Raw genomic sequence first — 23,913 nt, 5'->3', positions numbered from 1 at the left:
AAAAAAAAAAAAAAAAAAAAATTCTTGTGTATCAATAGGTGTATTTTATATATATTTTTAAAGTACATGAATTTATTTGATACAAAATTAAAAGTTTAATGTATTCTTAGAACAAAATTGAACTTTTTATGTGTTAATTTAAAAACATATTAGAACGTGTCAAATATCTAATAGACACAAAATTAAAAGTTTCATGAATTTATTATACATTTTTAAAGGTAGAACCATCCAATATACACAAAATTATAATAAGTTCAAAGCCTATAAGATACTTTGACGATTGTTCATATACCTATTAGGCATAAATAATAAAAATTTATGGACTAAAATTGTAAAATTTCATACATCAAATAATATAATTAAAAATTTACTATTAAAAGCGAATATAAATATATAGCTCAAATGAGATAAAATATATATTCTCAACCCAAATGAAAAACGTTTGATTCCAATTGAACTCATCACAACAATAATAATCTAAGTAAAACCTAATCTAATAAAACCGGTGAAGTGAGACAATTAACTTCAACAGTTTTATTTCGCTAACCGTACAGATTGGTCAACATTCCAACACTCACTGTCAGAGGAAATGCACTCATTCAAAAATAGGCAATTGTGGGTTGGTGAGGCCATCAGTAAGAACCTCTGCTTTCAAATGAGAACATTTACTTATTATACATAACTATAGAACACAGCTTCGTACACCCATTATACCAAAAAGATCAAGGGAAAAAGGGTATGGGGGTTGTTTGATTTTATTTAGACAAACTGGTCGAGGTATTCTTCCACAGTTGTATATCGAACATCTGGGTACAGCGCTGAAGCTTCCACTCCAAAAGATGGCTCAATATCGAAGTTAGTTTGAGATCCCCTCACCTGTGCAGTGTGACAGAGTGCCAATTCTATATTAAGTGGATATGAGGCCTCTGCAAGAGATGATTAGCAAAAACAAATGTGTTAATCAGTCTGTGTTTTAGAAGCATGACAGATTATGAATTGAAAAGTTGTTGTTTGGTAAAACCCACCTTGGATGTTCTTCAACACCTCCTCCTCTGGGACATAGACCCTTCTAAGAGTCTTGCCAATTTTTCTCTCCCACAGCGAGACCAGATCATTGGTCGAGTAGATGTTGGCTGGGGGTCTAATGTACATGATCTTGTTGAGGGTTCTTGGATCATCTATGGCTCGGATGGTGTACGTCCCAACGTCTTCTTCCTTGTTGTAAATCACTTCACCAAACAAAACAGACACATAATGAATAGGGTGAACGACGAAACAAACTCGATATCTCCCTTCAAGAAACTGGTTACGAATGATGCTTCATGTTGCAGTCAATTATTTATAACGTGTGTGTGTGTGTGTGTGTACAAGTTTTGTTCATTAGAAGAGCTTCTTCCTTGTTGTAAATCACTACTTCAGCTAACAAAACAGATACAGAATGAACAGAGTGGGAGGCTATTGAAACCAAACTCATACTGCAGCCAATAATATACAATATGTGTCTATGTTATGCATAAGTTTTTGATGAATGAAAAGCCAATGAAACGCATCAATATCTATTGAATATCCAGGGGGGTTACTATTTTGGAAGCCATTTCAACTCCAGAAAATGAGATAATAGTAGTGGACAACAATCAATCCAACAAAACAAAAGGTTCAATAAGAACTTGAGAGGATGCAGTTAACATATTTGTACCTTTGGGAGTTCCATCCCCTAAGATTACGACTTTGTCTCTAGGTGGGACGGATGCATCTGGCTGAGACAAGTTGCTAAGGAAGTAACCATCGAAGAAATTGCATACCACAAATGTGTGTGGGATTCCCTCAGCCTCAACAACCCTACGAAATTCAGCCTTTGCAGTGTACATCGATTTTGCTGGCTCCACCGCGTCGATGTGATCGGCATCGTTGCCGAATTCCGTAGGAAAGAATCTCTGTACCACACAAATTCCAATGCTCAAAATTTCCAAAACACACAAACTCTATAGCAGAATGCATATTGCAACAATCCATGGCATAGTTGTAGGCAAAATGTAGATAAAGATTGGCAGGGAAATGAGGTTACCTTGACATTGCCAGCTTGTTTGATAGCAGATAGGATCTTATGCTGATGGGGAACCATATGACCACCGAGGGTGGATATCACCACATCAACCTGCTTTATCGCCTTAACCAAACTCTCATTGTCGAAGAGATCGCCCTGCCCCAATCATATCAGCGTTTTAGCGAAATTAAACAATACAATTTCCACTCCGAAAATTCATTTTGATTCCACAGAATTTACAATGAGAACAACTAAAAAGAACCACCAGTATATGATGCATTACAAGTAATCACTTCGATTTAATCAAATCAAACTCAGTTTACTCATTCGCAAACAAAATAGTAAAACAAGAAAATCAGGCACATTATTCAGCAAAGGATTCCACAAAAATTCTGAGCAACGAAACAACAAAATTCCGAGAAATAGAGGACAGTAAACTTACGAAGAGGAACTTAACACCAAGGCTTTTGAAATGATTGATGATTTGAGACTTGGCAGAGCTTCCGAGCGAAGACTTGCGGATCAATGCATAGGTAGGATGACCGGCTTTGGCGCTAGCTTGTACAATGAATTTTCCGATGTAACCAGTTCCACCAATGATTAGAACCTTGAGATTCTGAGCCATCGAAGTAAGGTTTCCGGCGAATAAATACCTGATCGGAGAACTACCGGCGAGCTGCAAAAAGAAAGAAGAAGAAACAGGAAGAGTTCCTTTTTCGTTGTCCAGAAATATTGCTTTGACGAATGGGGACTTCGGAGTTCGAAATTCCCGTATTTATATAAATATAAATATATATATATATAATGTTAAAATGTCAAAATTACCCCTACATGCTTTTTTTAAGACCCTATTTATTTTTTTTATACTTTTAAATTTATAATTTACTAATTTAATCAATTTATTAAATTTTAAAGTAAAAGATTCCATCTGCCCGAACCAAGTTTTAATTTTTAATTAAAACTTAATTGAGTATTTGAAATTTATTACCAATTAATTAAAATCTAATTAGATAATTATTTTATTTTTTCTTTAAAAAATTGTTTGATTTTTTACATTTTATTTGCAATAATTTTAATTTTAATAAGGAAATATTTGAATTTTTAAAAAATAAGAACCATCCAGGTTCAGATAATTCAAATTATCTTAAAAATAAATAAATAAATAAAAGCAAACATTGTGAACGAATAAATATATTATTTAAAACTGTTTTTAATTAGCTTAAGATTCGATTAAAATAAAATATAAAAAAGACAGAAGACACGTGGGTTGGTGGGGGAAGAATGGCCGCCGCCGCCGCCGCCGCCGACTTTATTGAAAGTTCTTCTAGAAGGTCAACATTGGCCGACTTAGAAAATTGCTAGAAATACTACCATAAATATATATATAAATACTTCTGATTTCAAAAATACTTATAAACTTATAAAGTTTTAATAATATTTTTTAAACTTTAAAAAAATCTAAAAAACACGATCATAATTAGTTTTGTATGAAAATCGCTAATATTTTGTTTAAAAAATAGGGCTTCCAACATATCTTTGAATTTAATTTTTTTAGTCATACCTTTAACCTTTTTTAAACTCTTAATACATGGACGAAAATGGTCTGTCCACCCCTTATAGATTATCTCTTTTTTGATGTTACAATTGAAAGTTTACTAGTATTTTTTTTTATTTTTTAAAAAAAATTTGATATTAATGAAATTTTTTAAAATTTAAGGATATTTTGAAATTACTGTAAAAATTAAAAGGTATTTTTGAAACCCTTTTAAGAGTTCAAGAATATTTTGAGTCAAAATATTAATAGTTTACATTAAAAAAAACCGACCGGAGTTTTTTATTTTTTACTTTTTTTTTTTAAAGTTTAAAATATTACGAAATTTTTGAAAATTTAAATGTATTTTGTATATTTTTTAATTCTAATTTTGGTTCGATCCAAGAATTAACTATGTTAGCATTCTTAGTTTCCATTAAATGACTTAAAAAGATACTTCTAAGGAGATAAAAATATTTTTTAAGTTGAGATAGACTTTTTTTTTTTTTTTTTTTTTACTATTATTTTGGGAATTGAATCTACGAATTTACTAAACTAGGCTCGGATTCACAAATTGAGATGAACTTGATGCGATATAATAAGAAAGCAATTAGACAAATTAAATGAACACGTCGCGTCAATATTTTCGTGATGATGTTAATAGATAGTAACAATAGTACTCCTAAAATCAAATATCTTTATGTTCTTTCATTATTATTTTTCTTTTAATGAAAGTTAGTTTTTACTTTCATTAAAAAAAAGGAAAAACCAAATGCTAACCAAATAAGAACTTGGAAGATCATTCCAATAGGGTGTCCAGAAACTCACTAATCGTAGTATGCTTGAGTTGTGGATATAATTTTGAACCATCAACACCATTTGATGATGCCTCGATATCAAAGTACGTTTGATCTCCCTTTATGAATGCAGAATATATGAAAATGAGCTCCATGTTGTCAGGGTAAGGAGTCTCTGCGATCACAATTAAGAATCAAAACAGCAATTAGTGGAACATCATCGAGCAGCTATATGTTTGAATATCCAAATGATTGACCATTCAATTCTACCATACTTATCCCACGTCGATTGAGAAGGAGAATGAAGCATCCTTTATACGGGTGTGAAAACCTCTTCCTAACAAACGTGTTTGAAAAACCTTAAAGGGACGTGTGAATGGAAAAGCTCAAAAAAAGACAATATATGTGAGTGGTGGGAGCCGTTACACAGAAAATATTTCCAAGTTGCTAAAAGAACGAATATCAGGTTTATCTATCGGCCTCTAAAGCTTTTAACTCACCTTAAAGAATTTGTAAGCGATACTTGGCCCATCCAATTGGTCTATATGGCATAGAGTTGAATGGTCGAGCAAGCTTTCACTGAGATAAAATGAAAACACAGGGAATACAAAAAAAAAAAAAAAAAACATCCCAAGAAGGTCGAAATTTTAGCATTTTGCACTCACTAGCTATGAGATCCCACATTGATTGGAGAGAGGAACGAGTGCCAACGAGGACGTTGGACCCCGAAGGTAGATGGATTGTGAGACCCCACATCAATTGGAGAGAGAAACAAGTATCAGTGATGGTAGGGGGGTGGATTGGGGGTTCCACATCGATTGGAGAAGGGAATGAGTGTCAGCGAGGACACTGGGCCCTGAAGGGGGGTGGATTGTGAGATCCCACATCAGTTAGAGAGGAGAATGAAACATTCTTTATAAGAGTGGAAACCTCTCCCTAGTAGACGTGTTTTAAAAACCTTACGGGGGAGCTCAAAGAAGAGAATATCTCCTAGCGGTGGGCTTGGACTATTACAAGCGAGGAAGTTAGGCCCTGAAGGGAGTGGATTGTGAGATCCCACATTGACTGGGGAGGAGAATGAAACATTCTTTATAAGGGTGTGGAAACCTCTCTTTAACAGACACATTTTAAAACCTTGAGAGAAAGCTCGAAAGAAAAGCCCAAAGAGGACAATATGGAAACCTCTCCTTAACAGACACGTTTTAAAACCTTGAGGGAAAGCTCGAAAGGAAAATATCTACTAGCGGTGGACTTGGGTCGTTACACTAGCAATGTAAACCATCTAATCCTTCAGCTGCAAATTGGGTCATGAGTAATGAATCACTGCATTTAACTACGGTCAGCTGGGACTAAGAAACTTATATTTATTCCAAGTCATCGTTGCATTCAGTTAACATACATCATTCATGATTATAGTCAAGAACAGAAGTTTATGGTCGTAAGCAAAATTTCACAATTCAAGGTTCATTTGAAATGAAATTCAGTACCTTCAATTTTCTTCAGCAGCTCCTCTTCTGATACATAATTCTTCTCAAGCTTCTTCCCAATTTTACACTCCCAAATCTCAACCAGTTCATTCAAGGAATAGACATTTCCTTCGGGCCTTAGATAAACTACCTTGTTCAATGTGCGTGGATCATCCAACGCACTAATTGTGAAGTCAGCAACATCACTGACCTTCACAAATACACCTGCAGTATGATCATAAACCATCAACTAATTGTTATTTTCTCGACATCAAGGATTAAATTTATTAGCATCCAAAAGAAATCAATGCGTAATCTTCAGTGTTTTTGTAGACAAACCTTTAGTATTCCCATCACCAAATATTGTCACCTTATCCCTTGGAGGAATTTTCATGCCTGGTTGAACAAGGGAAGGAAGTAAATAACTCATGAAAAAATTGCAAGAAATTATGGTATATGGAATGCCTTCAGCTTCAACCAGCCGACGAATTTCAGCTTTGCGGGCATAGAAGTCGTAGTCCATGTTTGATATTTGAACCTTATCAGGATCAAGTCCAAATTCTGATGGAATAAACCTCTGCAGCGTAAACAAACAAACAAACAACCATAAATATTTGTGAAAGCAACTAAGCTATCCGATAAATATCACTCAAATTTCAAAGAGTAAGATCCTAAATTGCAGATTATATACCTTAGGACTATGATCATACTAGAAGCACATAAAATCCATTACATCGATCTACAACCTCAACAAACAGATTGACACAAATTTTTTTCCTGGAGTATGAGGTTCAATGCCGTGAGCCAGATGAGATTTCAATTTCTTTTCCGATTTTGTTTATTTCGCAGAGCAACTTTGAAATGGTATCTAGCAGAAATGTGCCCGAATTACATGGAAAAAATCAAATCAATCCATACTTACTTACCTTAATCGATCCATTTTGTTTGATGATTTGAATCAGAAGTTTCTGGTCCAACGCCTGTTTAGACGAAACAGCACAAATGACCACATCAACTTGATTAACAGCTTCCATCAGGCTAGCTTCGTCATCCAGAGAACCCTAACATTTAAAAACACTCAAAATCAGTGTCGTCTCCAGCAAGAAAAAGCTGCAGAACAATAACTATATACATAGTTCAAGAATGAGAGGAAGAGACAAACCTTGAGGAATTGAACCCCGGCATCGGAGAGAGCTCGGAGCTTGTCTAGTTTAGTAGGTGAAGAGGAGGTAGAATCTCTTATTAAAGCAAACGTAGGGTGAGAAAAATTGCAGCTGGCTTGAGCCAAATGGAACCCTAGGAAACCTGTTGCTCCTATGATCAGAACCTTGCTCTTCTCCTCCATTTTCGAGCTGAATCGGAGAAATGTGGAAACCTCCACCGCCGACGAAGAGCAAATTGACAGGGAATTTGGAATTGATGCTGAACTTTCTCCTCGCCGGCGAGAGGCTTTTTGACCGAATAATGTAAAAAGTAAATGAGAAAGGCGCCCAAAAATCGGATAAGCTCAAAAACGAACCATTTGAATTTATTATTTTTTATTTATTAAGATACAATTACATAGTTTTATTTAATTATTTATTCTCTCACAATTCTAATAAAATAATATTTTAAAGATATGTTTTGAAATTAAATTACAAAATTTAATTTAATATTTAAAAATAAATAAATAAATAAATATTTTACCGATTAACCTTTTACTTTTTACTAAAAATGGTAATAAATCTTTCATATTTCAATTTTTAATCTAATAAATTCAACGGTAAGAATGAAGCATTATATTAAATAAATAAATAAATAATCAAGTTCTTTTTTTGCATTAAAATTTAAAAAATATTTGTAAAAATGTAAGAAAAAGAATATAATTAATTAATTAATTAGGTAGGTTAATTAATGAATAATTTTGGTAAATAAGGCAATTCGTTCTTATAGTAAAGATTTATTTGAAATCAATATTAAAATAAAATATTATTAAATTATTTTAATCAAATAATTAATTATATTAATTATGGCAAAGCAAGTGGATTAATTAATTAAATAATTAATATAAATTTATAAATAAAGATAAAAAATAAGGAGAAAACCGGTATTGAATACTCGTGTCTTTAGGTATAATTGTTGCTTAGGAATACCTCGTTTAAATCACCACTTGTGTACAACATGAACCAAGATACAATCAAAATCAGCGTAGTTTAATAGCAATTGACATTTATAACGTCCAAGTTGATATAGAATCAACTCAAGGGAAAGTTTTGTAACAGATTATCTTGACGATCAAGATTAAGAGTAAAGAAAACTCGTGATTCGAATCGCTCCATAAAAGGTTTGATCAATACTGTTTGAATGACTCTAGCATGCACGTGTCATTTAAGTTATAAGCACAAAAATTTACAGAGTAAAAACTTAGCCCTCAACAAAGCTAAAATAGAACTATATTATTTTACATTAAAAAAATGTAATGTTCATAGGAAAAAAAAAGATGGTTTTATATAGCCTTTGACAACCTTAACTTATGTGACACATAACCTCCATATTAAAATGACGAGTTAATTATGGAATATGGTAACCTACTTGGGTTATAATATAACCTTAAATAGTGCATTAAAGTGCATTTAATACATCATTATCTTGAAGCTATGCACAATATATAAGAAAGATCTACAACATCTTCTAGAAAACTTGAGGTATAAGTGTACAAAACTTGTAACTTCTTGTCTCTCGTCCTTGTAATTGGATCTTGAGGTATAGAAATTACTGGGTCGTGGTTCATATCACAAACTCTCAAGAAATCAAAAGTTCAAATCGCTGCACATTCACGCTGTACTAAAAAAAATAGACAATCACGATGACGTACTACAAGAACTCTATAAATTTTACGGTCAAAACTAGGTATACGATAGAAAGATTTTCCATTAACAGATACCGACCCATGTAACTGTAATAACGATCCTATTTACAACACGATTTTTAAGCCTAGTTTATATACACTTAATAATTGACTTGTTTAATTAAGATTCCTAATTCCTAATTATTAGAAAAATAAATTTTGAGTCGAAAGATGTTGGTAATGGTAGGTATGAAACCGAATACCGGCCCCGCCAAAATCTCCACGTCAGCACAACCACTTGGCTTAATTCTATGGTGCCACGTGTCATTCATAGCTTTTTTTAAAATAATATTTTATATATCTATATTCCAAAATAACATTTTTTAATTTTATTTTCCATATTTTTATTTTATATTCTCAACAAATAATTATTATAAAATTAAGCATTTTAATGAACAATGAACAATAATTCAATAAGACAACTCGATTTTGCTCGTGTTCTTAATAATTATTGGACATAAATTTGTAATTTCATAGAAATGGGCGGCCTTCTAGAAGCGATCGAAGTCGAAATTTCTTCGGATTAGGCGGCTGCAAAAAGCAATTCAATCCAAAAGATCCATTTCGCCACCAACTCTTCTGATTCCGGCCACCATTTTAAAGCCCTACCCACCACCGATTTCCCATCTCTCCGATCGATTCTCCAACCCCATCGCAAGTTCTTGATCGTCTTGTTTTCTCTCCGATGGATACGTTAGAGGAGGAGGAAGAATACAACTGGAGAGAAGTCCGGCTTCCGTCGCTGATCCCGGTAGTGCCGGAGCCAGAGCTAGAGAGAGAGACGGCGGTGAGACGTCGTGGCCGAGACATTCTCGTTGCCGTCGATCATGGTCCCAACAGCAAACACGCTTTCGATTGGGCTTTAATCCATTTCTGCCGCCTTGCCGACACCATCCATCTCGTCCACGCCGTTTCCAGTAACAAATCCTTCAAATCAAATACAAAAAGAAAAAAAAACCCTAATCCAGAAATCCCCATTTCACTGATTCCATTGTTTTGTTTAATTAGATGTGAAGAATGAATTGGTTTATGAGTATAGTCAGGGGCTGATGGAGAAGCTTGCGGTGGAGGCCTTTGAGGTTGCCATGGTGAGTACTCATTGAGTGCTGCTCTGCTGATGTTGGCTGCAATTGAGTACTCATTGGGTTTGTTCTTTTGTTGCTCAGGTGAGGACTGTGGCAAGGATTGTGCAGGGAGATGCTGGGAAGATTATTTGTAAGGAAGCAGAGAAGTTGAAGCCTGCTGCTGTTGTTATGGGCACTAGAGGAAGAAGCTTGATTCAAAGGTATAATAGATGAACTTTGCTGATTCCTTGGGAGATCAATCATTTAGCTTACTTGATGATTCATGTGTTTTGGTTATGACATTTAATGTTTTGGATGAATGCACTGCAAAAAGACAAAGATCTTGACTAACTTTTGAACCAATTCGAATTAGAAACTCTAGGGTATTTTACTTCGGGGTTAAGAAGTCGAGTCTAGATTTGATATGCGGTTTTGTTTATCACTAGCTACGTAAATTTGGATTCATGAAACCCCGGAGTGTATTGTGGTGTAGTAATTGACCTGATATTTAGGGCCAAGTTGTAATAGTTCAAGCCCACCGCTCGTAGATATTGTCCTCTTTGAGCTTTCCCTTTTGGGCTTTATCTCTGCTCCACCCCCTTATAAAGAATGATTTGTTCCCCTCTCTAGGGGCCCAGTGTCCTTGTTAGCACTCATTCCCCTTTTGTAACTGTCCAAACCCACCGCTAATAGATATTGTCCTCTTTGGGATTTCCCTTCTAGGCTTCTTCTCAAGGTTTTAAAACGCGTTTGTTAGGGAGAAGTTTCCATACCCTTATAAAGAATGCTTCGTTCCCCTATCTAACAACATGGGATCTTACAATCCACTCCCTTCAGGGTCCAGCGTCCTCTCAGGTACTCGTTCCCTTTTGTAATAGCACAAGCCCACCGTTAACCGATGTTGTCCTCTTTGGGCTTTCTCTCAAGGTTTTAAAATGCGTTTGTTAGGGAAAGGTTTCCACACTCTTATAAAAAATGCTTCGTTCCTCTCTCCAACCAATGTGGGATCTCACACAAGTTGTTTTGGCGTTCGCTTGTAACGATATTGAGACAAGCTTTGAATTTCAAATTAACACATATCAAGGTCGAGCAATGAGATGTTGGAGATAAGCTTCATCATCCAGAGAGAAACAACCTCATTACAATCGAAAGTTGGTTGCTACATTCAAGAAAGACGACGAGAATCGCTTCTATATAACATACACAAATCCATGTTCTTCTAATCAAACACAGTTCATATAGAACATCAGGCTTGACATCTAGGAGTCAAAAAACACAGTTCATTTAGAGACATTAAGACAAAGTAGATCTGTTTTGTAATGATTGGAATTGGCTTTGTTTGTTCCTTTTCATTTCCAGCGTTCTGCAGGGAAGTGTGAGTGAGCATGTCTTCCACAACTGCAAATCAGCACCTGTTATTATAGTTCCTGGAAAAGGTAACCATAAAGGGGAATTTTGAATCCTTTTGCTTACAGATTAAAGCTTCAAACATCATTTCATTCTGTTTTTGATTCTGTTTTTGAGTTTGGAATTCTGTTGTTGATTTGTGACAGAAGCTGGAGAAGCATCTGTGATTTGAATGCCAACTTCATCATTTCATTCTCAATCTCTGTGTTCTTTTTTGGTTTTAGCATTAAAGTTTTAGGGTTGTAAGAATATGATTAATGTATCTGTCTATCGTGTTCGTGTTCGTGTTCTTGTTCTTGTTCTTCCAACTTTTGAATCTTCAAATATCGTATAATGATTGGGACTGGGAGGGCTCGTTCGTGGCTTCATCTTTGTTTGTTTGACATGTCATGTTAGGAAGATCAATATTTCAAGTTTTTGAATCGAAAGTGCCTCGTGAGTGAATGTGGTTGTGTCGAGAGATAGGTTGTCTCTTTGGGACTGGGAGGGATCGTTCGTGCCTTCATCTTTGTTTTGTTTGACATGTCATGTTAGGAAGATCAATGTTTCAAGTTTTTGACTCGAAAGTGCCTCGATGAGTGAATGTGGTTGTGTCGAGAGATAGGTTGTCTCTTTGGGATTGGGAGGGATCGTTTGTGCCTTCATCTTTGTTTGTTTGACATGTCATGTTAGGAAGATCAACATTTCAAGTTTTTGGATCGAAGATTACTTCGATGAGTGAATGTGGTTGTGTCGAGAGATATTGTAACATCCTAAGTCTACCGCTAACAGATATTGTCTGCTTTATCTTGTTATGTATCGCCGTCAGCCTCACATTTTAAAATGCGTCTATTGGAGAGAGAGGTTTTTACACCCTTGTGAGGAATAATTTGTTCTCCTCTCCAGCCGAGGTGGGATCTCACAATCTACCCCCTTGAGGGCCAACATCTTCGTTGCACATCGCTAGTCTCTAGTTCTGATATCATTTGTAATCGTCCAAGCCCACCGCAAACAAATATTGTCCGTTTTGGCCCGTTACGTATCGCTGTCAACCTCACGGTTTTAAAACGCCGTGAACTTCTCTCTAACCAATGTGAGATCTCACGATATGTTGACTCTTTAATTTTTACGTGTAGGTCTTGAGTCTGTGAATTAGTTCCTAATTTTTTTTTTAAATTTATTCTCTTTTAGTTCTAAATTCGATTAAATTCTACCCGATATATAACTTTAAATCATTGTTTTTTTTTTCTCGATTTAAGCAAATAGCTAGAGATTGTTCATTCCGACAACCAAAACCCGATAATAATTTTTATTAATAAAAATAAAACATATAACACTAAATTAGCATTTAAACAATATTTCTACCATAATTAGACACTGAAATACTAATTTAACGTTAAAATGGAACATGTTTTTGATCTAGAAATGTTTCATTTTCATCTTCAATGTATGAACATTGCTGCGTTAAAAAGCTTGATGGCTACAACAATGGCGGTCCTTCTTCTTCAAAGCTCATACCATGAAGACTCTGTAAATCACCTCCCCAAGTTGAAGAGTGTTCAAAATGCTATAGAAAAGAAGAAAAAACCATTAAAGTAAAAATTAAAATTAAAAAAAAAAAAACGAAGAATATGAAGCTGAGAGAAGAAATTGAGAAAGGAAATTACAGTAAATGAAGTTTCTGGGATTGTTAAAGAGCTCGAGCTCGAGCCGACTTCGAGTTTATTAAAGTTGGACGAGTAATTAGTCGTTTCAGGTGAGATTTCTATCGTCGGAAACACCTGTAAATTTTGACGAAAAAATGGTTAGAACTTTGAATGAAAATTATTGTTTTTTTTTTAAAAGTAATTATTTAGATTTTTAAGAGAAAATTACATTTTTAGTCTCTAAATTTGAACGTCGGGATAATTTTGTCTCTAGGTTTTAAAATCGAACGATCTTATTCTCGAGGTCAGAAAATCATCTAATTCGGTCTCTTGACGTGACGTCTTTTTTTATAATAAAAAGTGGCGATCCCATATCGACCGGAGAAGGGAACAAAATATTTCTTAGAATGACGTGGAAACTTCTCCCTAATAGATATATTTTAGAACCTTGAGGACAATATCTACTAGCAATAGGTTGGACTGGCTCCCATCTCCTGCTATCGTCTCCCAAATAATGAAACAAGAACATGCATTCCTTGCCTAAATCTAGATGAGGTTTTTAGAAGAAATAGGAACACGATCATCACGTTGCTCAAACTTCAAAGGTCAAAACTGTAATTTACCCTATATTTTATTAATTACGTCACAAAATAGTATATATTTTAACACAATGGAATAAACACCAACCTAAGCGTAGTTAAATAGTTAACGTTAAATTAATAAAAATACCTTCAAAACTCCTTACCTCAATTTTCAAAAAAATTCAAAAATACCCTTATCCTTTAAACGGACCGCAAAACTTTTAAAAGTTAATGGCATTTTTGAAATCTCTAAAGAATTTAAGAGTACGAATGAATAAAACTTTTAAAAGTTCAAGAGTATTTTTGAAACGAACAATCTTCACCTGCTCGACAAAGAGGTCATGGACATTGACGAGATCGAATTCGTGATTCAGAGCAGCCAAGTTCATGGATAAGAACTAAAAAAAAAAAAAATCAAAACTTTTAGTGGAAAAAAAAAAAAAAATTGTTGATTTATTTATTTGGATGAATTTATGACCTCGACTTGTTGCTGTAGAGATTGAACATAGTTTATAATTTCATCGAGCATTCCAGCTTTTCCAGTGATTTTGTTGCACCCAGGTACTAAATTCTGCAAATACTTCATTCTCTTACTTATCTTCTCTCTTCTTGCCTGTCAATTCCCGACAAACAAACAGATACTTTGTTTCAAAAATACCTCTAAATATTTTTTAAATCTTTCAAAATATTTTGAACAAAACTAATAGTATCACGTTTCAAAAATATCCATCAATTTAAGAAAAAAAATTGAACTAAGAATATATATATATATTTATTTTAAAAGTATTTTGATTATATTTTCGAGTTTTTAAAAATTTCATTAATACCTTAATTTCTTTAAAATTTCAAAAATACTAATTAATATATGAACGGATACATTAGTACCACATTTAAGAAAATATTCAATAATATTTAAAAAATACTTTTTATTTTAGTCTAAGATGACTTTTAAAATTGTTTTAAAAATATCCTTTAAACTTTCAAAAATATTTTAATAATATTTTTAAATTTTAAAAAATTTCATTAATAACCTTTTTTATATATATAAACTTTTTTCCTTAAATTTTTAAAATTTTCGTTAAATTAAAAAATATATATATCGTTGGTACGTGAACGAAACCATCATTACCACATTTCAAAAAAACATATAAACTTTAAAAAATAACGTTAATGTCCTTAAATATTTTAAAAATATATATATAAATTTTTTTATGAGCGAGATAATCTATAGTTTTTGTCCGTATATTATAATTTTAGTAAATTTGGTATTACAATAATAATATTTTAGAATATTATTAAAATTTTAAAAAATTTAAAAATATTTTTTTTTGAGAAAAAATATATTTAAAAACACGACCGGATTCTTACTCTTTCGGCAAGACTATGGCTGTCGGTGGCTTGGCCTCGACGTGCTCTGACATGAACATAATCCAATTTTTGAACTTCTTTACAATCTTTTGAACTCTGTTTCGATGTCTCTGTTTTCCTCTTCTGGTTTCTCGATCCACTCCGATTGTTTCGCAGCTCCGGCCAACCTCCGGCCGCCATCAGATCCTCAAAATGCTCGACCCGGCTCGCCGGAGTCGAGACAGAGCACAAGCTCCTGCAATCGCCGTCTGTTCGCCGCCATTTTACTCGACCCGTTTGTGTTTCCGACACTGTCGTCTCCGCCGCGAACATGTCTCCGGTCGGCGGCGCAAATGAGTTAATGGGTTTTGTTTGTTGTTGAAGAAAGTGAGTGGAAGAGATGCCATTTATAAATATGTGCGTCACCGAATTCTGACAGCAACGGCGGACGTTATGACGGAGAAAAACAGAGCCGATGTCATGGGCGGTGGGGCCGGTGACGTGACGGCCACGTGGCTATTTTAGTAAATTGCTTTATTAGCGACCGGGGGAATTCCGTCAGAGATTCAGAGGAGTCGTTTGTGAATAGAATGGGTCAAGTCTGATATGAATTTACTTTTGTTTTTCTATTATTATTTCTTTCATTAAAATATGTAAATAAATAATTGTAAAAATTATTTAAATTAATATGACGTCAAATAGGTATATCTGCTAGCGGTGGACTTGGGTAGTTACAAATGGTATCAGAGCCCGACACTGGGCGGTGTGTCAAGGAGGATATATTGATACACTGATGAATAAATTAACGTAACGGGCCAAAATGGACAATATCTACTAACGATGTACAGATATATTGACACACTGATGAATAAATTAACGTAACGAATACTTATTATTGTTCATGTGTTACTTTCTCCGATGAATGTACTTTTTAACTCAAATTACATACTACACTGGTTAAATTATAGATTTAGCGTAGCGGGAAATATAATCTTTATCGAAGGCGTCCTTGGGGTGATCTCGTAGTTCCTACGGGGTGAAGACAATGGGGTCGTCCCCGACCCTATTTAGCTAATAAGGAGAAATTTCTATCCGATCCTTCCCTTATTCCCTATTTGAATTGGAATTTCTTGACTTGTTTGGGACAGGTGCTCGTGAGATCCCAACTCTACAAGTTAAATGAACATTTTTATTATTACACATGATTTTACACGTGCTATAATCTTGACTATTGAAACCTTTACATACGAGTCGTAATTTTACGACTAAAAAACGTGAGAGTTAAAAGAAACATCCAGTAATAAACCCTAGTTGAAGTGAAATTACTTGGGGTAAAAAAAAAAAAAAACCAATGGAAAAGGACTCATGGAGTGAGGTAACATGTTGTGTTGGCAAAAGCTTTAAATGGTTTGATAACTACTCATGCAAGGACTACAAAAAGAATTTATATATATATATGTATATATATATAGATTCCCTTCTTTTTGTTTAGATTATTAGAAAATAAAAAAAAAAACCCGACTTTATCGGAGATTATTCGAACATCTGATCACTTAATCTCTAGTACATATGTTTTGATCAGTTGAATTATGGTAACAACTCAAGCCCACTACTGACTCAGATATTGTTCATTTTAGCTTGTTATATATCATCATCAGTCTCACAGTTTTAAAATACGTTGCTACGAAGAGGTTTCCACACTCTTTTAAGCAATATTTCGTCCTACTCTCTAACTGATGTAAGATCTCATAACTATGTTCTCGAGTTAGCTAGTTAAATTATATACCAGCGCTTTTTTTTACAGATTTCATTAGATTAATTACATAAACGTTTTATCTTTTAGTCAACAGTTGTCGAAATAGAAGATCGAGGATTAACATTTAGAATGATAATTATTATTATCTTGTTCATTGAGCTATGTTCAAATTGGTTTCAACTACGTAAGCTTAGTTGATAAGTTCAACATTATCTGAACCGTGTACCGAAAAAAGAAACCAATTATTGTTGTTGATGTACATAAATTCCCAACCATGTGTAAATTTCAGGTAAAGTTTGCACCTTTATATGAAAAATATTTATAATTTATTTTTAAAAAAAGGTGTTTCATTGCTATGTGTCATAATCAACATGTATTTCAAGAGTGTATTATTGATTTTTAACATGTTTTTATTGCCTTATTTATTTATTTTACCCTTTTACACTGTTTTTTTACCATCCTCTTTTGTCTCTATGCTCTTCAAAATCATGTTTTAATCGTTGACACGGAATATAATATATACTATGAATTATAATTGTACGATTCGACTCATTGAAGTGAGTGGGCAACATGACAGGTTGAAGCACGAGGTTGGGTCGCCTCCCATGTTAGGGATGTATATGGGTTGGGTTCGAGAAATCTTTTAGACTAACTCAAAATGTTGATGACCGTGTTAAAAGAATTTGATTAGATCAAAATAGTTAAAATATTTTTAGGTATTCAATAATATCATCGTCAAACTTCAATTGTTTATGTTTCTAGCTTAGTTATGTCAAAATCTAAGAATCGGTATCAGAGCTGCAAATTTTGAGCGATCAAATAGAGAGAGTATGAGTAAAGACAAAACTTTAGCGAAGATCCCTCACTTCGATGGTCACTATAATCATTGGAGTGAGGTAATGAAAAATTTGCTCAGAGCAAAGGGTCTATGAAGTGTGGTGGAGATTGGTTTCTCAGAACGAACAGTGCTAACTGACGCACAAAAGAGTCACGTTGATGATGCTAGACTCAAAGATCACCAAGTAAAGCATTACCTCTTCCAAGCAATTGATCGTACTGTCTTTGAACGAATCTTGGATCGTCGCACAGCCAAGATTGTTTGGGACTCAATGAAGCGAAAATTTGGTGGAAATCAAGAAGTGAAGAAATCTCTTCTTAATGAGAGAATTTAAGAAGAGGACGAAATGTTGTTTATGGCTCATATGGAAAGACACGAAGCAAAAAGGAGTGATGTTTGGTTCTTAGATTCTGGTTGCTCAAACCATATGTGTGTAAGTGAAGGTATGTTTTCAAGTTTAGATAAGACATTTTTCGACCTTGTCAAACTTGAAAATAATACAAGTATGAAAAGTTATGGGAAATGGTGCAGTAAAATTAACTTTGCACGGGGTTCGTTGTACTATCAGTAATATGTATTGGGTACCTGAACTCAAGAATAATCTCTTGAGCGTTGGACAACTGCAAGAAAAATGAGTAGCAGTGCTGTTTAAAGATGGTGTATGTAACAATTCATCCACAAAAAGGAAAAATAGTCGAGTCAATTATGAGTGCAAATCAGAAGTTTATTTTGCTTACTGAACTATCTACCACAACAAATGAAGAAAGATGCCTCCAAGTTTCAAATACGGATCAGTCAACACTTTGGCACCATCGTTATGGTCATCTCGGCTACAAAGGCTTGTGCATCTTGAAACATAAAAACATGGTGATAGGCCTGTTGCAAATTGTAGCTCCAAACACCACCTGTGAGGCATGTATGAACAACAAACAACATCGAACTCCATTTCCAAAAATGGGTAAATGGAGAGCAACGGAAAAAATTGGACTGAGGGAAAATATTGAAATTGATAATACAGTCGAAGGAGGAGAAATCACAGAGGAAACGGCTGAATCGGTTGCTGAAACAATTGAACCAGTTGCTGAAAACAATTTTTGAGTAACTGTTGTACTAGATTTGACAATAAGGAGGGGAGAAATCGACATCCACCTGTATGGTTAGTAGATTATAATTCCGGTGAAGGCTTATCTGAAGAGGATGAAGAAAATGTGGCATTCTTGATGATTTCAGATCCCGTAAATTTGAGGAAGCTGTCAAAAGCCCAAAATGGAGATTGGCTGTGGATGAAGAAATCAAATCCGAAAAAAATCAAACATGGAATTCGATGGTTCTACTAGTTGGAGCAAAGAAAATAGGAGTAAGCAAGATTGGTCGTAAAAGACCACACACAAGAACATGGAATTGATTATACAGAAGTGTACGCACCTGTGGTCATAATGGATACTATGAGAATGATCATTGTTTTTGCCGCCCAAAAAGGTTGGAAACTCTATAAGTTAGAGTTAGATGTCAAATCAGCTTTTTTATCTGGCAAGTTAAAAGAAGATATTTTTGTTGAACAACCAAAAGGCTATGAGAAAAAAAAGGAAGTGAGGAGACGGTGTACAAACTCCAAAAGGCTCTTTACGGATTAAAACAAGCACCTCGAACCTAGTTTAGTCGAATAGAATCCTACTTCATCAAGAAAGGATTCAAAAGCAGTTCCAGTGAGCAGACAAATGCTTACAATTCGGATGGTATTTTAACACAACAACATTTTGTAACAACTAAAAGGGTTTTAAAGTACTTGAACGGTACGATAGATTATGACATGTCCAACACAACAACATTTTACAGCAACTAAAAGGGTTTTAAGGTACTTGAACGGTACGATAGATTATGGTGTATTTTATAGAAAGAGAGGAGTTAGACCGATAGTGATTATGTTGATGAACACAAATAACATAGAGACAAAATTCAAAGAGGAATATTGGCTAAACTCAGGCATGTACAATAACATATAATAGAACGAAGAGAGTACATTTTGAGAGCACTGTCTAATGGATTATATATATAGTTTCAGTTTACCAAATATAGGTACCCGATCTTTATGTAATATCTACCGTATATATCTCTACCCGATTTTTACCTATATCCATATCCCAACAAACCCAACAAAACACGGTAGGAGTTGTTTTATTTTTTAATTATTTAAGAAACATCTATTTATCATAGTACATGTTACATTAATAACTAAAATCTGATAAATTATAAATATAAAATATTTATAACTCACAACCCATCACTAATCTCGGTAATAAATGTTAATAGTCTTCATAATAATCTTAAAAGTATGGTTGGGTTGGATTATAACTCTATTTTCGAGTTAGTTAAGTTATCCGATCATATAAACGCTCTTATCCAACCTGAAGTTAAGAGACTGTTATGGTGCTTGTCCTCAGTGGCTTTCTATGAATACAAAAGCCATTGGAGGAACTTGTTAGTACAAGGAGGGCGAGGCAGGCTCGTGTAAGATTTAGAAGTTTAGACACGCTCGTGATTTTGTGTTAAGTTTAAATTTTGCATTCGATATCATTTGGAAGAAAATAAGAAAATAAATATTATATTACAAATTAAAATTTTTAATTCAATTAAGCACAAATTTAATTTTTGTTTAATAAAATACTTAATTTATTTAGGGACACGTTAATAACAATTTAAAATATTTTATTTTAATGATAATTATAATAACAATTATTATCTCTGCCATTTTCGCGGCCCAGACAGAGCCACGACCAGGTCTCCCTTTTCGTTCCCTAAACCCAGTTTTTGTTCTTAAACCCTATCGTCTTCGTTGCTGCAATCGCCCTCCGGCACCCTCTCCCTGTCACAGCCGCTCGGAATTCTTCTGCAACTGCTCGTTGGTCGCCAAACACACACATCGACGGTGAGTTTGATTGCTCGATTTTAGTTTCCCTGGTATCGGGAGTTTGATTTGGTTTTGATTTCTCTGCTGATTGCGATTTTGATTTTGATTTTTACTTCTTCGCTCGATTTTGATTGTCTTGGCTTTCAAGGAGCCATAGATTTTGTTTGCGTGTTCTGCCCCCCACCGGCACTTGCTTCCCCTTTCTACTTCTCCACAAATTTTGCATAATTTCATTTTCCCTTTCTCTTTTCTTCTCTGCTTTGATTCTTCGGATAGGTTAGTTTGGCAGTGTGCTCGTTCAGATGCTCTCAGCTCCAGTTTTCTTTGATGATTTTCTTCTCTGGTCGTGTTTTTCTCCAATTTCTTTGATTATGTATTTTCCTCGAACAGTTGGGTTCATAATGAGCTACAATTTTATTGGTGGACACTTTCAATAGTAGAGAGATTAGAATCTACTGATAGGTGTGTAGAAAGAAACTAATTGAAGATGTGTTACTGAGAGAAGACTATGTACAGATAGAGATTATGAGGGAAATGTTTGTGATTAGAGATCAGCCCAGAGAAGGCGTTCAAATGGTATAGAGGTAACTGAAAATGTGCATACGCATACGAAATAGTGAGAGAGTGTGGGTAGCCAGTAGCGATAGGTAAGGAAACTTGAGTAAGGATCTTATGTTAAGAGGATGAAATTGAAAAATCAACCAAAGATGCCTTATCTTTTGATAGAAATGTTATGCTATTCAATAAAAGAAAAAAAAAAGGTAGGAATTGATTGGTGGGATCATTATATCTGTGATGTCTCTCATTGGTTGAAGAGGAGAACAAAACATCATTTATAAGAGTGTGGAAATCTTCTCCTAGCAGACACGTTTTAAAGCCTTGAGGGGAAGCCTGAAAGGGAAAGCCCAAAGAGGACAATATCTGCTAGCGGTGGATCTGGGCCGTTACAATATCCACACTTAATTTAGTTGGGGGATTATTTTCGTGTTGCATTGTATTATTTTGCTTCATATTTATGATGTAGATGGAACAACCCACGATCAATATGGAATGAATGCATATTTTATTTGGTGAGAATAAACGAATTGGAGCCTTTCTTCTGTTTCTTTACTTCATCGATGGCTTGGAGTTTGAACCCTATCTGCATGTCTTCCTCATAAGCTGAAAGAAAAAAGGACAAATGAAAGAATCCCAGCCAAAAAAGTAATAATTTGATGTCTTAGATCATACTATAGATAGTATTTCCCCAGGTGCTTGCCCAGTGCTAAATCCATCATAGTTGTTATAAACCATCGTATAATCACTAAGATAGCGAAATCACGCATCTGTTTTCCCTCATCTTCACCAAACAAAGGGGGAAAAACCACCACGAACCTATACAATTGCAACTCCTAACAAAAAAAAAGAAAAAAAACACCATGTTTTGACGACCCAAATGATAAAACCTCAAAAATTGCTACCATGTTTCAGAATTTGATCTCAAAAAACAACTTTATCCCAAGAACTAAACTGCACTGGAAACCAAAATCACACTGAAAACAGTACCTCAACGGCACAAGAAGGGTTAGAAGCTTCAACAACAGAGCTCCCCATCTCTGCCACTAATGGTGGATTACGCTCCTCTGCTCGTCCCACTAGCTCTTCCTTTCTAGCCATTGCGTCGAAAGAAACCCAAAACCAAGAAGACTAGAAGAAAAAATTATGATATGGTGAGAAGATGATTTTGTCACGGACATTCAGAAGAACAGTTAGAAGCAACAGAGAGGAGCGAAGAAGACGGTGAGACAGCTCAAGTTTCGCACTGTAATGGAGATTTGAAAATGGAAAAATGGGATAAAATTTTGAAGTGAAAGAAAGATTCTAAGAATAGGCGACTAAGCTCCCATAGAAGAACTTCATCCTGCCAAATCACCGAATAAAGGCCAATACTCAGAATCATTTGTATTCCTCATTATAACTGATGATAAATGGTTGGAGAGATTCATTAAGATTTCTCTAGAAGTCTCAAATTCCAAGCATGTTGAGAAGAATTCTCGACCTAGTTGAGAATTGATACAAAGGAGGGAAGGCAGTAGCAAGAACTTCCCCATTAAGCCAAGTGTCAAAAGATCGTATGAAGGTCTTGACCTATTCGATATTGGATATGATCATGAATAAGAGAGACAGTCAAACTAATGAAACACTAAGGGAACTTGAAAGAACCCATGACAATAGGAGTAAGCCAAAAACAATCTGCATCCAAAGAGGAATACTAGCCACTATAAGTTGGCCCCACATGAAGTTCATTTAGCAACACCAAATCCATTGAGCAAGGAGAGCCTCATTCCGTTTAAGATTACCAATACCAAGTTCACCCAAAAGTTGAAGGAGCTGAGTTCTTAACCAATTAACGTCATGCATCCACCTTCCTTGCGTACCTTCCCAAAACAATCTCCAAGAAGTTTGTCCATCATGTTAGCAATCTTTGACGGGAGATGAAACATGGAAAGGTAATAGATAGGCATATTAGAAAGAGTGGCTTGTATAAAAGTATGCCGTCCACCTTTGGAAACAGAAAAGTGACAAGGGAACCAAAACCTTTATCCTTGAGAATAGCATCAAGAAACCTCCAATCTACCTTATCAAATGCCTTCTCCAAATCAAGCTTAATAACCTCTTCTGTCCATAGCCAACACATCCTCAATATTTTCGGAATTGATACCAAGTAGTTCGTTGTTCTATGGATAAAGAACCACCCTCCAACCTATCCATCTCTTTTAGCTGAGCAACAAAGGAAGGAAGCTGCTCCATCTCAACCTTATCATGAAAACCTGCCCTGGCCAAACACTTTTTTAACAGTTCGATACTTCCTAATTCGTTGGTGTAAATGTAAACACTCTTTTAGCAACCTTCTTTAATTTCCAAAACGAGATCTTTCTTGTAATACACTTGATATGAACCAAGAGACATCATTCATACAATATACTTCAATGAAGATGTGAAGAAAATGTTGTCAAAATTATCAAAAGAGGTTGCAATTCATGTCACATTAAGAGGAATGAAGTTTGATGGTTATAAATTTTGGGTGGGTTACAATTTAGAGTAATTTTGAGTAATTTAGAGTTTTTGTATTTTAAGACATTTTATTTACTTTAGGTTACATTTACATAATGGCTAATTATGGTCATTAAGTATGAATGTTACAACTTTTGGAATGCCTTTAATAGTTTCATTTTGAGGCTATATAAAGCCATGTATGTTGTATTTGTAAGGAGACTTGGAAAATATAGTAAAAGAAGCATTTGTGCTTTTTCTTTAGCCAATTGCTAAGTTTCTTTGCAACTCTATGTAGTTTAGGTTGCATGTAGAATCATTCAAGCTTGACATGATCAATCTTGCTTGTGGAGTGATTCGAATCTCAAACAAGTGTTTGAGATATTTGATCAACAAGAATCATTCAAGCTAGACATGATCGATCTTGCTTGTGGAGTGATTCGAATCTCAATCAAGTGTTCTTGTCTTGAGATATTCGATCAGCAAGGTAATTCGAATCTTATTCCCCTTGTATTGATTCCTTATCTTATCAACACTTTTTGATTGTTGGAATATATTGACACACTTTATTTCATTCATCAATGAAATTTGATTCTTTTCTTACAAAAAAAAAAAAAAAAAAAAAAAAA

At 34.6% G+C, this 23,913-nt stretch overlaps 5 protein-coding genes across 7 annotated transcripts in view; 2 read left to right on the top strand and 3 right to left on the bottom strand.

Annotated features, from left to right (window-relative positions):
• Positions 1-417: 417 nt before the first annotated feature.
• Positions 418-2,796, bottom strand: LOC111448291 (isoflavone reductase-like protein). The gene is made up of 5 exons (XM_023087787.1): positions 2,487-2,796; positions 2,066-2,200; positions 1,697-1,934; positions 1,026-1,229; positions 418-926 (listed from the first exon to the last, which is right to left on the bottom strand). The coding sequence occupies exons 1-5, from the start codon at positions 2,667-2,669 to the stop codon at positions 760-762; spliced, it is 927 nt and encodes a 308-aa protein (XP_022943555.1). The 5' UTR covers positions 2,670-2,796; the 3' UTR covers positions 418-759.
• A 1,456-nt stretch (positions 2,797-4,252) lies between these two features.
• On the bottom strand, positions 4,253-7,335 carry LOC111448290 (probable pinoresinol-lariciresinol reductase 3). The gene is made up of 5 exons (XM_023087785.1): positions 7,001-7,335; positions 6,765-6,899; positions 6,178-6,415; positions 5,860-6,063; positions 4,253-4,547 (listed from the first exon to the last, which is right to left on the bottom strand). Exons 1-5 carry the CDS (start codon positions 7,181-7,183, stop codon positions 4,375-4,377), a joined length of 933 nt encoding a protein of 310 aa, XP_022943553.1. The 5' UTR covers positions 7,184-7,335; the 3' UTR covers positions 4,253-4,374.
• Positions 7,336-9,164: 1,829 nt separating this feature from the next.
• Positions 9,165-11,491, top strand: LOC111448293. The gene is made up of 5 exons (XM_023087789.1): positions 9,165-9,642; positions 9,734-9,813; positions 9,892-10,010; positions 11,149-11,225; positions 11,343-11,491. Exons 1-5 carry the CDS (start codon positions 9,411-9,413, stop codon positions 11,366-11,368), a joined length of 534 nt encoding a protein of 177 aa, XP_022943557.1. The 5' UTR covers positions 9,165-9,410; the 3' UTR covers positions 11,369-11,491.
• Positions 11,492-12,461: 970 nt separating this feature from the next.
• LOC111448856 (transcription factor HBI1-like) lies at positions 12,462-15,293 on the bottom strand. 2 transcript variants are annotated; one of them, XM_023088630.1, is made up of 5 exons: positions 14,771-15,293; positions 13,881-14,015; positions 13,726-13,800; positions 12,843-12,956; positions 12,462-12,742 (listed from the first exon to the last, which is right to left on the bottom strand). In XM_023088630.1, the coding sequence occupies exons 1-5, from the start codon at positions 15,080-15,082 to the stop codon at positions 12,656-12,658; spliced, it is 723 nt and encodes a 240-aa protein (XP_022944398.1). In that variant the 5' UTR covers positions 15,083-15,293; the 3' UTR covers positions 12,462-12,655. The 2 variants fall into 2 exon arrangements, with proteins under 2 accessions (XP_022944398.1, XP_022944399.1); XM_023088631.1 differs by lacking the exon at positions 12,843-12,956.
• Positions 15,294-20,084: 4,791 nt separating this feature from the next.
• LOC111449113 overlaps positions 20,085-23,913 on the top strand; it is a 5,085-nt gene continuing 1,256 nt past the window's right edge. For both annotated transcript variants that reach the window (XM_023088984.1, XM_023088985.1), the window contains exon 1: positions 20,085-20,269. The gene's annotated coding sequence lies outside the window, so the exon portion shown is untranslated. The remainder of the gene's footprint in view (positions 20,270-23,913) is intronic.

This window comes from Cucurbita moschata, unplaced genomic scaffold (assembly GCF_002738365.1).
Source record: "Cucurbita moschata cultivar Rifu unplaced genomic scaffold, Cmos_1.0 Cmo_Scf00010, whole genome shotgun sequence".
Lineage (NCBI taxonomy): Eukaryota > Viridiplantae > Streptophyta > Magnoliopsida > Cucurbitales > Cucurbitaceae > Cucurbita > Cucurbita moschata.
The sequence above is the reverse complement of the archived record's forward strand: the minus strand, read 5'-3'. Positions and strand labels throughout refer to the sequence as shown.